The 16,930-nt window shown below is 39.9% G+C and overlaps 1 protein-coding gene across 1 annotated transcript; it reads right to left on the reverse strand.

Annotated features, from left to right (window-relative positions):
- Positions 1-5,568: 5,568 nt before the first annotated feature.
- On the reverse strand, positions 5,569-6,848 carry LOC131307604 (zinc finger protein ZAT9-like). The gene has a single exon (XM_058334225.1). It carries the CDS (start codon positions 6,740-6,742, stop codon positions 5,714-5,716), a length of 1,029 nt encoding a protein of 342 aa, XP_058190208.1. The 5' UTR covers positions 6,743-6,848; the 3' UTR covers positions 5,569-5,713.
- Positions 6,849-16,930: the final 10,082 nt, after the last annotated feature.

A 16,930-nucleotide genomic window follows, 5' to 3' on the forward strand; every position in this document is an offset into this window, starting at 1 on the left:
CCCATGCCCAAGTCCCACATCCGGAAGTTGGGAAAAAGCGAAATGGAACATAAGATAACACCCATCAATTATTATATAACTTGAGATTAACCTTTTGAGCCACGTGGTTAGGCGAATGGTTAGCAGGTCAGCTGGGGCGGGTCGTTATAGTTAGTATTAGAGCACAATCCTGGTTTACATGGTGGGGGCCATCTCTAGAATTTGGTACGAGCACACTGATTGTGCTGTATAGAGCTAAATGTCATATTATGACCACCAGGGGAAGGTTGTTGGGCCAATGTAATGAGGATGTTGCAGCCAAGGTGGGGAGATTGTGAGATCTCAACCCATGCCCAAGTCATACATCGGGAAGTTGGGAAAAAGGGAAATGGAATATAAGCTAACACCCACCAGCTATTGTATAACTTGAGGTTAACTTTTTGAGCCACGTGGTTAGGTGAATAGTTAGCAGGTCAGCTGGGTCAGGTCGTTACACCGAGGCCACATGGAATACCACCACCGAGGCCCAAGAGCAAACGAACGAAGCACCGGAGCGTGTTCGAGGCTATTGGATGCCAAGATGGGGGACTTGAAGGCAAATCTGGGCTTAGCAGTGCTGTATCGATACTATCTTAAGGGTGGTATCGATACTATTAAATTAATTTCTAAATAGAGAGCAGGGTGTATCAATACAGGAGCGTTACAACGGATCTAGAGCAAGCTTAACTTCTCGGTATTGATACCCTTTACCTCAAGTATTGATACCACAAGCTTAAGGGCAGATTTTTGTTACTTTTGGACTTTCCACTTATAGAATAATTGCCACTTCTAGCAAGTTTTTGGATATTTTGAAGAGAGAGAGGTCGAATTGTATAAATTGCTCTCTCTCTCTCTCTCTCTCTCTCTCTCTCTCTCTCTCTCTCTCTCTCTCTCTCTCTCTCTCTCTCTCCATACCACCATCCTACTTTTTGCTTTAGCTTTAGTTTTCTCCCTAAGTTTTCTCCATTGTTGTTCAAGATTAATTTCTTAAGAACTCAAGTAATTTTAGTTCGTTTGTTGTTTTCTTGTCTATTAAAATTGTAGATACTTTTTGCTTTAGCTTTAGTTTTCTCCCTAAGTTTCCTCCATTGTTGTTCAAGATTAATTTCTTAAGAACTCAAGTAATTTTAGTTCGTTTGTTGTTTTCTTGTCTATTAAAATTGTAGATACGCTCTAGATTCTCCCTAATATCAAGTTTATTTTCGTTTTGGTAGATCTCATGTCTCTTTTTAGTTTTGTGCTTTGTTCTTTAAGTATGTGTGAGTAGTTCATTAAGGCTTGGACATAGGGTGAATAACACTCCATGGCTTGGGTTGATCATGTTTTTTTCTTCATAAATCTCCATGTTTAGTTTGAATACGAGTTTAGTTCACCTTTTATGTATCAAAGCTCGGCGTTGTTAACCTTCTTGTTCATGTGTAGGCAAGAGCTTGTTATTTGCCACACATGATGCTTGGAGCTATGTCACGCCTTGCGTTTGCCAAATAAACGACAAAACTTGCTCGGTATTCAAACTCATTTTCTAGTCTAAAACGGTTTTATAGCTAAATCTTTCGGTTGAGAACCCTTGCTATGTATCTCAACCGAGTAATCAAAAAGAAAAGTTGGTTGGCCTAAGTTATGGGTGTCAGGAACACCTAGATCATGCCGCTTGTTTAATCAAGTTAAAACTCATTTCTAGTCATTTTTTAGAGAGGGATTTCCACCCTTCAAAGCAAAACCAAAAGTTGGCCGTCTAAACGCTTCAAACCCTTATAAATCTACAATCCGAACTGGCTACATTTGAATCTCCCCATGGGTACAATCCCTGTCTTTTTGGATATTATACTGACAACAACCTAGCCCTACGCTTGGGGTTTTCAATCTTTTCAACAATTAGGTTGTGGCAAAGCAATACGGACAATTTGCTAGTGATACTATTATTTCTTTTTATTGTTAGTGTCTATTTTGCTCGGTCTAATATGGATATCAACAATGGTTTAGAATTTTCTCTTCCTCTTAGAGAATGCTGTTGGTGCAAGGAATTCGCATTTTTTTTTGTCAAAATGATAACATTATCATTGATAATCATCGAAAAAAACATACGAATAGCACATCCATCCTTTAACACAAGCGTGGACGGCCACAAAGGCGGAAAGACTTCCCAAATAGAAGCACCAATCCTCCAAAACCCTACCAGGCCAAGTAATGAAACAGGACCAAACCCAACATGCTTGACAACACTAAACTCACACACACAGAAACCAACACACCAAACCACCATTCGAGCAAAAAAAACAATCGCTAGTTTTAATTAAATGCTATGTACCACCAAACACTCTTGTTTTGTGGGGGGGGTCGTGTGGGGAGCAAAAATGTTACTCACACAACATCAAACATATTTGGTATTGTGTTTGAATTATTATGTGTGTACCATTGTTGCAAGGAAAGCCTCTAGGCCAGGCTACCTTGCCTATGTGGGATGTACGAATTAATGTACGATAAGGCCGCATGGATTAAAAAAAGACCAAACTCTCGCCAAAAGATGACAAAAGAACCATACGGGGTGGACCCCAAGAAACCAAAGAAATAGTAATACTAAAGAGACGTGAAGTTGACCCCAATAAATTTATGGGGAGTAATATCGTACAGAAAGTAGTTAGTAGTATATGAAAGTAACAAAACTAATGAGTAGTAGGGCCCGTTTCAGAAAGGCAAATAAGTATTTATTTTTAATTTTTAAACTCATAATAGATTTACTAAAATCTAAAAATATGCAATATGGATCTTATTTGAAAGATATCAATGAGATCTTTTAAACGATGAAAAAAATTTAAAAAATTATTTTTGTAACCCCATTATTTTTAAGCTTGAAAATTATAAATAAGTGCTTATTTATTAAGACAATTTATGGAACGGGCTCTAAAAACAAATTAAATGATTCGGGAATAGGTATATAATTAGGAAGTTAGATCTTGCTATCTTGATTTTGGAAAGACATTGATATTTTCTATAAAATAATTAATTTGTGTCACATCCAATCATTGCCAATCACTTTCTTTTTTTATGATAGATTTCAATATCTTGTCTGAATATTTTAATAGCTTGTTTACTCTCACATATTTTTTCATGTTCAGTAAAGCTCATCTAAATGTATTTAATTAATACTATGGTGATTAACTCAAAACAATTGTTGAGACAATAAAGCAAATCTATTGATGTACAATAATAAGGTCAAAGCTACAGTACCCTAGGAAAAAAAAATGTTCAATAAAAATATTCGTCCTTAATTTTCACTTGCCACATTTTCTTCTACAAACATTTAAGTCTATTTGTGTGAAAACACCTAGGGGCACATGCGTGGTAAGGATTAATCCATTTCAATATCTTCATAAACAATGAAAAAAAGCAGTACGTACGATACATAGATCTTAGTTAACTATGGTATGGGCAATTTTCCAATATATATGGAGAGTGACATGAGAAGTATATCTATGGCCTACAAGCCTTTTCACTATCGGCAAAGGCCATTCGTTGTTTTGGGGCCAAATTTTGACAAGAAATGTTGGACACATGTTTATAAAGGTTGTGTAAATAAATGTTAGATTGCGATCGAAATTATCATGTAGGTTCAGAAGGACAAGATTGTATCTCAGCGTAGTACTGTAGGAGTATAGAAAAACTGATCGACTTCGCAAAATTATAGTTGTCACCTCATTTATAAATTCAAAAAGGTTCAATTTTTCTACTTATTGAGCTTGAGTGATAATCCAGTTGACAAGAAATTCAATACACAATTTATGAGATGGTGGTTTCAACCTGCACTAGTGTAACAACTCGCACCACTCGCTAACCTATTAATCCTTAGACTAGCCACGTAGTTCAAAAGGTTAATCCCAAATTATACAACAGCTGCTTGGGTTTCCATATATTATCATATATTCTTCCACAGTCCCAAATGGATCTCAAGCATGCTGGCACAAACGCCACCCGAGAACCAGGCAAGAAATCAACCGCACCGAAAACCTGAACCAATGGGAACACCCAACAGGCCAAGCCCAACACAAAAAGCACCACAACCAAACCACCACAAGAACCACTACGACAAAAACACGACCCAACACCTAACACCCGAATAAGGATCCACTAAGACAAAAACACGATCCAATACACATTTTATGAGATGGTGGTTTCAAGCCGCACTAGCTAGCCCCTCCTCCTTTCCATTAGGCTACAGTTGAATAAGGATTTTCTCTTACAAAAAATACCTACCCCACTGCTAATTACCAGAGGTTATAAATTACACTATGAAGCTCGGTGGGTCTCCCTTAGTTTCCAGGTAAAATAACCACCACCAGCCCAACCCCAAGCATCACGTTTTTGTCATGCATTAGTTTGGTATGTTGTATTGTCATCAAATTTTTCTTGACATGTGAAAGGAAAACAAATACATAAATAACTAGAAACAAATCTGGAATTGTGTCTCTTACATATAGTGTCAACATCGGGCATTTATTCTAGATGAGAGCAACACTCTAGTACAATACGGTTTCTCTCACATTGCATTCATGATTTTTTGGGTGTGAAATGTTTCATAATATACAAATAGGGCTCAAGGAATACCACGAGCATATGTCGATAGAGAAACTTATAAACACATGCGAAGTAGCCCATTCAAATCGACTTAATCAAAATTCTACGTACTATTTTATATGTCACTTCATCAGCATGCAACTCTCTCTCTCTCTCTCTCTCTCTCTCTCTCTCTCTCTCTCTCTCTCTCTCTATATATATATATATATATATATATATATATAATATACGGAGCGGTTCAAGGAACACCCAAAAAAATATCCCAAATCTCAATCTCATAGTTCCTGATCAAATTTTTATGATCCGAACCGTTCAATGTATGCAGAATGTGATTTTAAGGGTACTCGTGAGAAATTAACAAAAAAAATGACTGGAAAATGCTTGATTTGAGCAGTTTTTATTTGAACCGTTCAATAAAAAACTGTTCAAAACTGTTCGGATCAAGCTCTTTCCAGTCATTTTTTTTGCTGATTTCTCGCGAATACCCTTAAAATCACGTTCTGATTACTTGGACATATATATTTGCTATTTTCACGTGACCATAGGATTAACATGCAAACCAATAATATATAAAATGTTTCTATATTACACCAGTAGTTGCAAGATAATACATATACCACATTTAGAGGCTTATATCATTTGATTTTTTGAATGTAGGTAACCATGTATAAGTTTACAATGAAGAAAAAACGTAGTGAATTTAAATTTGATGAATATGTAGCGCAAGCATATATATAACCTATTTTTTCAGGTCCTAACGCATATGGTATTTTCGTGTATACATAGGCTCTTGTGGAATATTTCAAAATGAGAAGCGAAATTCTCTCTGTCCTAAATTGCTGGACCCGTGCACACTAAAATTTGGGCTATTTCAACATTAAAAAATTACATTACTTCCGTTTATACTTTTTTGAATTTATTTGCACCGTATAAAAGATCTCATAAAGTAAATTAATTTGGTGTAAAGAAACTAAAAAATTGATGCACGAAATTACTTTATGCATTAATCAGAAAATTGCACGATTTTTTGTAGGGACAAGCAAATTGGAACAAAAGGAGTATCCAAGCTGGCAGTGATAATCATCCGATGGGTGACAGACCCTTGCTCTCTTATCTGACACCACTATTCAGTTGTCTGACCTATTCCCACCTGCAACCATGTGGAACAATTCCCATCCAAGTTCATCTCTCTCATCTCACTAAGTTTTGGTAGATTCACTTCCTTGATCTCTTCTTCACTTCGCGGTGGTAGGTAGATTCTTGTGAGGGCTTCAAACTTTGATGAGCTATCATCATATGTATCATCAAACAGCGTGGGGAGGTTGAGATCGAGCAACTGAGATTTACAGATCATAGGTTTTTTGAATAGTTGTTCGCTGTCATATCGAAACCCACGAAAAGTAGGCACTGCATTGTTTTCTGCCATGTTAGATATAAGCCAATGACACCTTTTATGGCCACCTAAGGCCTGGCCTGATGAAAAAACACGGTGACATATAGAGCATTCGTGCACTTTGAACTTCTTTTTCAAAGGAGAAAAAATGGCAGGTGCCTCTGATGTGCTGTTGAGATCTATCAGATGCAATGCATCAGAATTTGTGGGATTTGATAACTCATTATCATCTTCAACAATATTATCATCATCTATATTCTCGAATCTTGCGGCAAAACAACCCTTGACCCTTTTGTGGCTAGCTCTGTGCCCTCCTAACGCCTGGTGGGAATTGAATACCTTCTTACAAGCTTTACATTGGAAATTACCTTTCACCACTTCCTTCGCCTTTTCTTCTTCCTCTCCATTTGATAACATGACCAAACAGTTGGCCATTTCCTTTTCCTCTTTTGAAGTGCCACTTGTATCATACTTTTCCTTTATACTCTTGAACGAGCCAGTGTGCTCCACCGGCTCCCACAATAGGAGATTATTGCTAGAACGCTCATTACATGCACCATAATTCGTGAACTGGTTATTGGGTGTTCGGAGGAAGTACGTGAGCTTGTTGCCTTCTTCATTGTTCTTAGCATTGATGTCTTCAATGCCATGGGATCTCATGTGTCCACCGAGTGCACCGCCACGAGAAAAACCCTTGTTACAAACTTTACAAAAATGCATGGTTTGTGGTGGTTGATTATTGTTCTCTCCTATAACCATTTTTATTATAGTAGAGAGAGAGAGAGAGCGCACGCTTAAAGCCAAGAACAATATGGAGATCTAGAAGGAGGGAGGGAGAGAGAATAGTATGGGGTGCTCTTTTGGTATGTTTGTTTTGCTTCGGATGGGTAGACAATTATATAGTGCATGTTGTGGTATGTTTGTCGACTATGTAGTTATGTCGTAGAAATGCATGTATAAAACTAGTAGTTGGAGTGTTAGTTATTGTGAGTGTGTGTGTGTGTGTGTGTGTGTGTGAGAGAGAGAGAGAGAGAGAGAGAGAGAGAGAGAGAGAGAGAAAGAGTTGGTTGGAGTTGAGAGTGACAGTGAGTGAATAATGACAAATGGAAGGTATGCTTGTTTTCAAGACTTCAAGTGGCGGAGGGGATATATTAATTTCTGCATCTTGTGGTGGTAACTGGTAAGATCCGCCAACATATAAACTGCTTAATATAGAGCAAACTAGATTAAATAGTTCAATGGGTAGGACTGCTTAAAATATTCCCTCAACTATTTAATCGAGTTTGAACAATATTTTAATAGAAAAACAATTTTTTTTAAAATAGTTTGACAAATTGTTTCTGCAAATCTATTTAATCTATTTCTAATTAACAGTTTTTATTAGTTTGAAAACTATTTTTTTTTCTAACAGCTATTAGTGTTTTCTTGTTTGAAAAGATGGTGTTTCAAGTTTTGGTTATTTAATTTGAATTATTATATCATTATAGACATTTACATTGTTAATCTTAATGATTCCTTAAATAAATAACCAAAACGCACAATTTTAATTATTCAATTTTACTTAAGCCATTGTGGATGCTCTTAAGTCATTTGTCTCTCTCTTTCAAATTTCAGCGTCACCTTGTCTTAATAATTCAATGAAATTGACGAGTGTTTCTCGTTTCTAGTGAACACTATGGCCCATGAAGCGACAATTGATAACCCAAAGAAAGCCCATCACAAAATGGTCACGCCCATGATGCTGACCTAAAAGCATTTTTAAAGTAGTATAATATAATACTCCTACCTTGTGTAGACTTTTGTCGTATGTTCTTGATGTAGGAGATATGGTATTACGTGTCCATTCGTATTATTAGATAATTAATTACTACGTCTCTTACGGGGTGGTTGGATGTAGGGACGGGTGCACTATGGGGGACGAGAGGCGCATGCCCCACTCAATTCAATTTTTTTTGTAATAAAAATTAATTTAGAAATTATTTATTAGAGTTTTAGAGTCAAAAATTAATTATGATTCTTAAGAATAAAATAATTAGACAAATATGATTTTCGCATATTTTGAACGGATTGAAAATTGGAACACTTAAGTATCTGCTCTTCATTTAATTCTATTGCTCTTTTAGGATTCTCATTTGAGAGCTCTAGAACCAAAAATTAATTATAACTCTTTAGGATAAAATGATCAGAAAAATAAGATTTTCGTACCGATTCAAACGGATTGAAAATTGGAGCACTTAAGTATCTGTTCTTCATTTGGTTCTACGGCTCATATGAGATCTCTAAAAATAAAAATAAATTATGATCCTTTAAAATAATATGATCAGAAAAAAAAGATCTTTGTATCTATTCAAATTGATTAAAAATTGAAGCACTTAATTTTTTTGACAATGTTATAAGCACACACAATCACATTATAAATAATTCACTAATGAAAAAATATGAGCATTATTTTTTCCAATTTTGCCCCTTGATGGTGGCTCTCATTAGAGAAGCCGTAAAGGGATTATAACCCTTTTTGCGTTTATTTTTAGGAATTTTTTGAAATTATTTCCCTTTTCTCATATGATGAAGTTTAAATTTATATTGTGCTTGATTGTAAATTTTTGTGTGCTCCCACTAGAGAGAATTGCTAAATCTGTGCCTACTTGGATGCATGCATGGGAGATTCGGCCTTTGATTTGGCTGGCCCTCTTTGCAATTCCTTCCCCCGCGCGTGTATCTCCGGTCTTTGGCTGAAAAATCTTTGGGGTGGATGTGATCAGTCATCGGTGAGTTGGATTTGTAATCCTCCAACAACCGAATTTGTAACTGTTGGTGAAGCGGGGGGTAGGGGGGAGTGACAAGGGTACCCAGCGTCGGGTCGTCAGCACTCTCTCTCCTCCCCCTTCTTCGACGACTCCATGGCTGCCAAAATACATCCATTCTAACAAATCCAAGAGAATCAAAGTAAAAGTTCAAAAATTCAAGAGACTCACAGTAAAAGTTTTGTACATCCGGACACAATGCCCCGTATAGTCCAAGACAAGAGATAACCCAATAAAACACTTCCTTTTGTTCTCATTCACGTTTTCCATTCAATTTGTTTTTTTAATTTAGTACTTAATAGGCAGTTATAGGTACACAAAGTCTAGGGAAAACCGCATGGGGCACCGCACGCCATGTGGGGCCCACTCAATTTCGCTCCTACGAATTCAGAAAATATATGTCTAGGATCGTACCGCACGTAGACCACCGCATGCCGTGTGGGGCTCACTCAATTTCACTCTTACGAATTCAGAAAATATACCTACCGATATCCGTTGAAGTTGATTTTTTACAAGGCCCAATAAATAAATATTTTAAAACTTATGAATATTTTTTTAATTTTTGTTGGGTCCGGAATGGACCTACACGACGTGCGGTGACCAATAGTGTGGCCTGCGTGCGGAGGTCCTACTGTCCTAGCACGGTTGAGGTACACTTTATAGGCATCATCATATGTTTATAGCTACATAATTCTACTCTCTCTTCTATTCCTCTCTTACCTATTTTAGATTACAGTGACACATATAGTAAGAACAGATAACAGATCAAAATCTCTCTCTCTCTCTCTCTCTCTCTCTCTCTCTCTCTCTCTCTCATATAGTAAGAACAGATAACAGATCAAAATCTCTCTCTCTCTCTCTCTCTCTCTCTCTCTCTCTCTCAAACTAGGAATAAACCGAGACTGTTTTATGTTGTGTCGTGTTGTGTTTTCTGGAGATAAATTTGTAAATATTTTTAAAAAAAACTCCGGTTCCTTTTTTTTTTTTTTGTTAGTTAAGCCTCGCAATCCTAATGCACTTAGGCGACTTGGATCTTTTAGAGTTATGAGAGTTATTTTTTCGCTATTTCTAATTTTTTTTTTTCCCCTTTCTACCGGTATAAAACAAATTGATACAACAATTCCATGTCATGTGATGCACTGATATTAACCATCTCTGGAATATTATACTCCAAAACATTAGGAATCCTATTTCAACTAAAATGCATATTTGTTATTCATCCCACTATTTTTAAATACAGAGTTAAAACAGGCCCTCTATTTTTGTACAAATTGCAGAACCTACACGGAAGAACAAAAATAGGAAATTAAAAAAGGAAAAATCTAAAATCAGCCTAGTGGGCTGAAAATAAGAAGTGTGAATGTGTATTAAAAAGTGTAAAAAGATATATAGAAATATGTATTTTTCTTATTCTCTTGTGTTCTTATTGTCAACCCACTGGGCTGACGTACAATAGAAAGACCGAATTAAAAAATAGAAAATGCAACATAGCAAAAACAGGGAATCAAAGATGTAGTTCACCGTCACAATTGGAACATGTAGTTGCTAAATTAAGTCACTCTCAAAGATGTTTTTCTTTTTCATATATATATATATATATATATATATATATATATATATATATATACACACACACACACACACACCACGGATCAAGTGAGGGATCCCTCACTTTGTTAAAATGCTGGACTTTCATTTCCCGATCAAATTTTGAAAATCCGAACCGTTCAATGTGTGCAGAACGTGATTTTAAGGGTCCCCGTGAGAAATCAGCAAAAAAAATGACCGGAAAGAGCTTCATCCGAGCAGTTTTTTTTGAACCGTTCAATGAAAACTGCTCCGATGAAGGCCTTCCCGGTCATTTTTTTTGCTGATTTCTCGCGAGGACTCTTAAAATCACGTTCTGATCACTTATATATATATACAGTCAGGTTCCGGTGAGGGATCCCGCATTTTATTAAAATGCGAGACTCCCCTTCCCGATTGAATTTCGATGATCCGAGTCGCTCAAAGTGATCAGAACGTGATTTTAAGGGTCCTCGCAAGAAATCAGCAAAAAAATGACCGGGAAGGGCTTCATCTGAGCAGTTTTTTTTGAACCGTTCAATAAAAACTGCTCGGATGAAGCCCTTTCCGGTCATTTTTTTTGCTGATTTCGCGAGGACCCTTAAAATCAGAACAAGTAGAGCTAGGGATTTAGGCAAACTGTTCTTCTTTTTAACTTTAACTCCATCCCTCGATCCCACCCATGCATGCACCCGTTTGATCTGAGTTGTCTTTGCTGTTTGTACCTATACATGTTTATATAGTAGTATCTTTTTGTAAAAACTGTAGGGATTTAGGCAAAACTGGTTCTTTTTAATTTTAATTGTTGTTTGTTTGTTACACTAGAGGCCAATACTAGAGGCCGTGCAAGTCAAATTTTGCTTATTTCTCAAAATTCGATCAAACAAACAATAAGCAAGAAGCTATTGTTATTCTGTCAAATTCAACTTTCACACGTATTGCATTCGTTCCAGCCTCTAATAAAATAAGGTATATTTAAAAAATGCTATTTCCTTTGTCCTTTACATCATCTTTTATTGGTATCTTCTTTTATTGGTCATCGGAAAGTATTCATTTACCCTGTTAAGTTCATTAATTTACCAAGATTTTTAAATAAGATCCTCTTTCGAAAGAAAGAAGCCTTTCACAGTTAGATGAAATGGGTTTTTGCATTATAAATAAAGAGAAAATTAGAAACTAGAATATTGTAAAATTTTAGGGGTTCATTAGGATTTTTCTTTGTAATTTTATTTCTCGTAATTGCTATTCCTTTTCTGCATGTTAAAATGTTTACTTATGACATAATTATCATGTCACGGTCTGACTCCGATTCTACCGCAGTTAATCCAGTGACCAATCCACCCGACAATCCCTTCATTCCGATTCTACCGCAATTAATCGAGCGACCAGTCCACCTGACAGTCCTTTCATTTTGATTCTACCGCAATTAATCCAGTGACCCATCCGACTGTTCCTTCTTCGGTTTGCTCACCGCGCGCCCAGTTGACTATAACATGCTTTGTTTATTTATTTTCATCTTTAAACATAACCAGACAACTTTATTTAGTGCTATACATGATATACTTGTCCACAAATTGCCCCTTAAGTATGCTATACATCTAGCTTCACAAAAGTGGTAGAAGTGACAAACATTTTCTCCCTAAAATGGGGCCCTGGGAAGATTGCGAGGGCTAGCTCTTTGTTCATTCCACCTCTCGATCTGCAGAAACAGAAACCCAATTGGTATTGTTAGTTAACATTACAATAAAAGATGAGATACTTTTGTTAATTAAGGGGAAAAGAAAGGGTCCATATATGAGTTGGGTAATTACCCATTCACCAGGACACACAGAGCGATAGTATTTTGCAAACTTCTCACATTCTATTGCCCCCTCGCCCTTCACTTGAATGCACCTCACATCAACATTAAATGCAAAAGCTATATTTCTACTTCTTGAAAAAGACTGAAATTAAATTGGAAAAAAAATTAATATATATATCGGAGCGATTCAGGGGATACCCAAAAAAACACCTAAAAAAACACCTCATAGTTCCCGATCAAAGTTTGATGATCCGAGCCGCTTAATGTGATCAGAACGTGATTTTAAGGGTACCCGTAAGAAATCAGCAAAAAAAAATGACCGGGAAGGGCTTGATCCGAATAGTTTCGAACAGATTTTTACTGAACGGTTCTACTAAAAACTGCTCAAATCAAGTCTTTCCCAGTCATTTTTTTGGCTAATTTTTAGCGGGCACCCTTAAAATCACATTTTGCACACATTAAACGGTTAGGATCATAAAAATTTGATCGGGAACTATAAGATTGAGATTTGGAGTATTTTTTTGGGTGTCCCTTGAAAGACTTAAAATTGAAAATCACACCAAGATGCAGACATTTTTTTCTCCAGCTTCTTCCAAACCACATCCATGAGCGGATCAGTGGTTCCAACACTAAAACTGAATTTTTCTGGCTTCTTTTTCTTTTTTCTTTTTTTTTTTGTCTTCTAGGTTTTTTTTTCCCTTTTTTTGTTTTTCTTGCCCTTTGTTCGGACCTTTTTGGGTCCTTTGTTGTAACTGTTAAGGCCTATGGGCCGTATGGCTTGTATTTGGTTTCTATAAGTATAAACCGCATTTATTCGTTTCTCCAAAGAAGAGAAAAAGGAAAAGAACTGGGGTGTAGTAAAGAATGGCTGTCTAGAAAATAAGAAAAGCTCGATCTAACTCATTAGATTAAGATTTCCGATCTAAATTTTAACAAGAAGTTGTTCGACTCATTTATTGGACAATCATAAGTGGTGTGTTGTGAGGGGAATGAGAGAACCTCCAATCCATCTCTATTTGGGCACCAAAACTCCATTTTGGAGAATCCATACCCGCCAACCCATCTCCATTTAGGGTCTCTATTTTGGAGACTTAATTCTCATTCTCCATATTTGGATGATCAACTCCCAAATGAAGACCCATCTCCATTTTTCTCTTCTTCACTAATATTCTATTTACTTTTTTGCTAGAATTTCGTCAATTACATAACTTTTACATTACGCATCTTTTTCTACAAAATTGTTAGTATTGGAAAGACAATAATAATACCTTCAAAATGAGTCTAATATTAAGTGTAGGGGTTTGACTTAGAGGGACCTTGACCTGAGTTTGTATTCTTCTTCCGTTGCTCCGTTCACCCGCTTCTGAACCTGCAACAAGTCACTAGGGCTAGAATAGCCCAATGACCCTCCGACGATCAAGTTAGATGTAAGGAGAGAGAGGTTTAGGTCTAGGGTTAGGGAAAGATGGCATACCTCTCAAAGATGAATATCCCTTTGTATTTATAGACCTAGGTTTGCTTGGCCTCCAAGCTAGCGCGTGAAGGATACGCTCGAGTAACCGCCTCGGATGACATCACAGATGATGGATTGGATAAGACGATTACGAAGCACATGGCCAGACCTGGCCTAGATGATCCTTTCCGCCACGTGTCGCTCTTGGTCCCCTCTTGCTATGCTACATTCTTTCAAGAGACCTTAACGGAATGCACACTTCGGTAATTAACCGAAGTGTCAACAGGAGACTTGATACCGAGCGAGTAAATAGAAGGATATACACTGGCCCGTGCCGATATGAGGCCTCGGTTAATGGTGGTCCGGTTAGATTACCGAGGCCATGACCGAAGCCTCCACAATAGCCCCCCAAGCCCCTGGAGCCTTGTACCCCTGCTCCAGGGTCTTGACCTCATCATATGAAACATCAGGCCTCGGACCTTATCTTAGAGAACTACCGGAGAGTACGCCTGCCTCGGTAGATCCCGTTCCACCTATCAGAGACGACAGCCACGTGTCAGCAGTTGCCGAGGTCTCAGCATAGACAGGCTGTCTCGGCACGTGCCATGTCAGTTGATTGGTACGAAACGTCGCTTCGGTGACACGCGTCATTACACCTATGGTCTGAATATCCGGCGCCTGACCTCGGTGCAGAGCCCTTGATACTGGCCGTCCGATGACAACACGTGTCGACGATCTCACGGCTTGGTGCACGACGCCTCGTTTCCCACGCAATCCTCCATCTCTCCCATTATAAATAGGAGAGACAAAGGTGAGACAGTCACTTTTCCTCCGCTTCTAAAGTCGAACCGCCGCCGTCGTCTGTTTCCATCTTTCAATCGAGATTTTGAGCGTTTTGGACACGGATCTCGACACGAAACTCAGGTATGACGATCTTCAGTTGCTAGTTTTCATGTTTTGATCATTTTTTAGAAGTTTTTCTTCCCTTTAATCCGCATTCCTCATGCGTTGTGGCTGCACCGCTGTTCGCCGCTGTGCGTTCTACGGCGACGCTGGGTGTTTCCAGCGCTATGCTCTCATCTTTCCCGAGGTCTAAATTCAACCCGAGGGCCACATTCTTTCCGAGGCCAATCTTCAACCCGAGACCATAGAAACAACCACTGGCCTCGAAAACCTTTCTCGGGGATAGGGCCCCAGAAATATACCGAGGAGCGACGACCATTTTGTCCCTATTTGCTGGGTCATGTTGCTTTTCCCTGGGCATATAGCTAACGGGTTTTTGCACACATCATCATTTTTTTTGCTAGGTAGGGGCAAATGGTTGTTGAAGTCTCCTCGGACAGTACCAGTAGCTCCTCTTCTGCCGAGCTTGAGGAAATCTTTGAGGAGTGTCGTGCCCAGGCTGTTTACCGAATCCCATTGGACGTCATTGAACCCTCGGACCCTCTTAGAGCTTCACGCCCCGTCACAGCCTTCGCTCCTTGGGAGATGGAAATCCCTAGTACCTCGGGCCACGGACCGGGCCCATTCGTCGATGCCCCCGAGGAGGTTCGGGGATGAAGGAGGCCGATGAGGCCGTGTCCCTATGTGAACCAATACTTTAATGGGACCCCGGTTGCCTATGCCGAGTTCAGAAGGGTTTACAGCATCCCTCCGGACGTGGAGGTCCGGCTGCTTCCGGACAACAACCCCAAGACCCTTCCTCACCGACCAGGGGAATTGATTTTCCCCTTGATGGCAATAACTGAGGGAGGGGTTAGATTCCCCCTTCTCCAATTTGTCCAACGAGTTCTCCGGACCCTTTCTTTTACCTCCTCCCAACACACGGTAAACTCCTACCGAATCATCACAAGTGTTATTGAGCTAAGGAGGCAATTCAACTTGACCTTTGGGGTCGAGGAACTCTTCGGAGTATACCTCGTAGGAGTCAACCGAGAGAGCAACCGATACTACCTCTCGTGCAGGACGGGGTATGACATGTTCCTTGTCGACCATCTCCCGACTCCGAGGAGTGGGCAAACATTTACATCTCGGTGACCGGCAATTTTATGTTCGGGCCCGAGGAGAATGCAAATACCACTACCCGAGTGCAGTTTGGGACCGGGGCTCCTGGTTGGTAGAAATTTATCTTCAGTAGATGCTTTGTATGTTTTTGTTATACCCAGCGTACTTATACTGATTCCTTATTTTGGTTGTCTTGCAGCTGAGGGAATCGTTCAAGGGCTTCGGGAAAGAGCTGACCGGGCCCAAATTACAGCGGCCTATGCCATTCCCATAACAAGCCGGTACGCACCAGAGCTGCTCGGGTACGTCCCAACTTACACAGGCTTTTTAAAGAAGAAACCGAGGCAGCAGGGGGTTCCAAGGGCAGGCCGAGGAGGGAGAGCCGGAAGAGGTGCAGGAAGAGGGGACAGGAGGGCAAGCAGAGAGAACGAAGCCGAGGGCAGCACATCCGCGCCTCGGGGAGTCATTCGCGAGGAGGTTGATCGCGATACGCCGGAGAGGACTAGTTTGAGCGAGGAAATGGCGGGCCCTGGAACTCGCGAGGTGCTGAATCTCAGGCGCCGAAGGCCGGCTAGTCAGGGCAGGGGAACAGTCCCCGGTACTTCTGGCGCCGGGACTTCGATGGCGACTCCTGTTTCACCACAGGAGCCCCCGGAGAAGAGGACTCGGCGCGAGGGGGGAGACAGAGAAGGGAGGGATCAGGAGACGATCCTGATCGAGGAGGAGCAGGAGGAGCTCGGAGGGGAGACCGATGGAGCGGAGGAGGGCTCCTGGGTCAATCCGAGGGAACTCCCCTGGGCTCCGGAGTTCCGTCGCTTTGCCGGCTGCCAGATCCACCACGCCGACAGTGTTAAGAACCTCGGAGTGGCCTTCCAGATGCTCCGAGGAAGCATTCTTCCGAGGGATGCCCGGGCTGTCACTGGCTTGACTGAGGACGTCACGGCTGAGATAGCTCAGGCCCTTTTCAATGTAAGTTTTGCTATTATCTTCGCCTTTTATACCCTTGCTTCTTTCAATCTATTTATTTGAAGTTGGTGAACACTCCGGTTTTTGCTCTTTGTTTGCAGGCGGGTGCTCGGGCATTGACTGTTAATGACCGGTGCAAAGCGCAGGAAGAAAAGACCGAGGAGCTTACTCGGGAGTTGACTCCGAAGGAGGAAGACCTCAAACTGGCTCGAGAGACTTGCGAGCTCTACCTGGCGGACTTCCAAAGGTGCAACAGGGAGAGGGTGGAAGCAGAGACCAGAGCCGCCAAGGCCGAGGAAGATGCCAACACACTGCGAGTCACCCGGGCCACGGAGGTTGATTTAGCGAGGAAG

This window comes from Rhododendron vialii, chromosome 11a (genome assembly GCF_030253575.1).
Source record: "Rhododendron vialii isolate Sample 1 chromosome 11a, ASM3025357v1".
Lineage (NCBI taxonomy): Eukaryota > Viridiplantae > Streptophyta > Magnoliopsida > Ericales > Ericaceae > Rhododendron > Rhododendron vialii.

Excerpts from the sequence above, each read along its gene's own strand:
- LOC131307604 (XM_058334225.1), bottom strand. The coding sequence starts at position 6,742 with ATGGTTATAGGAGAGAACAATAATCAACCACCACAAACCATGCATTTT.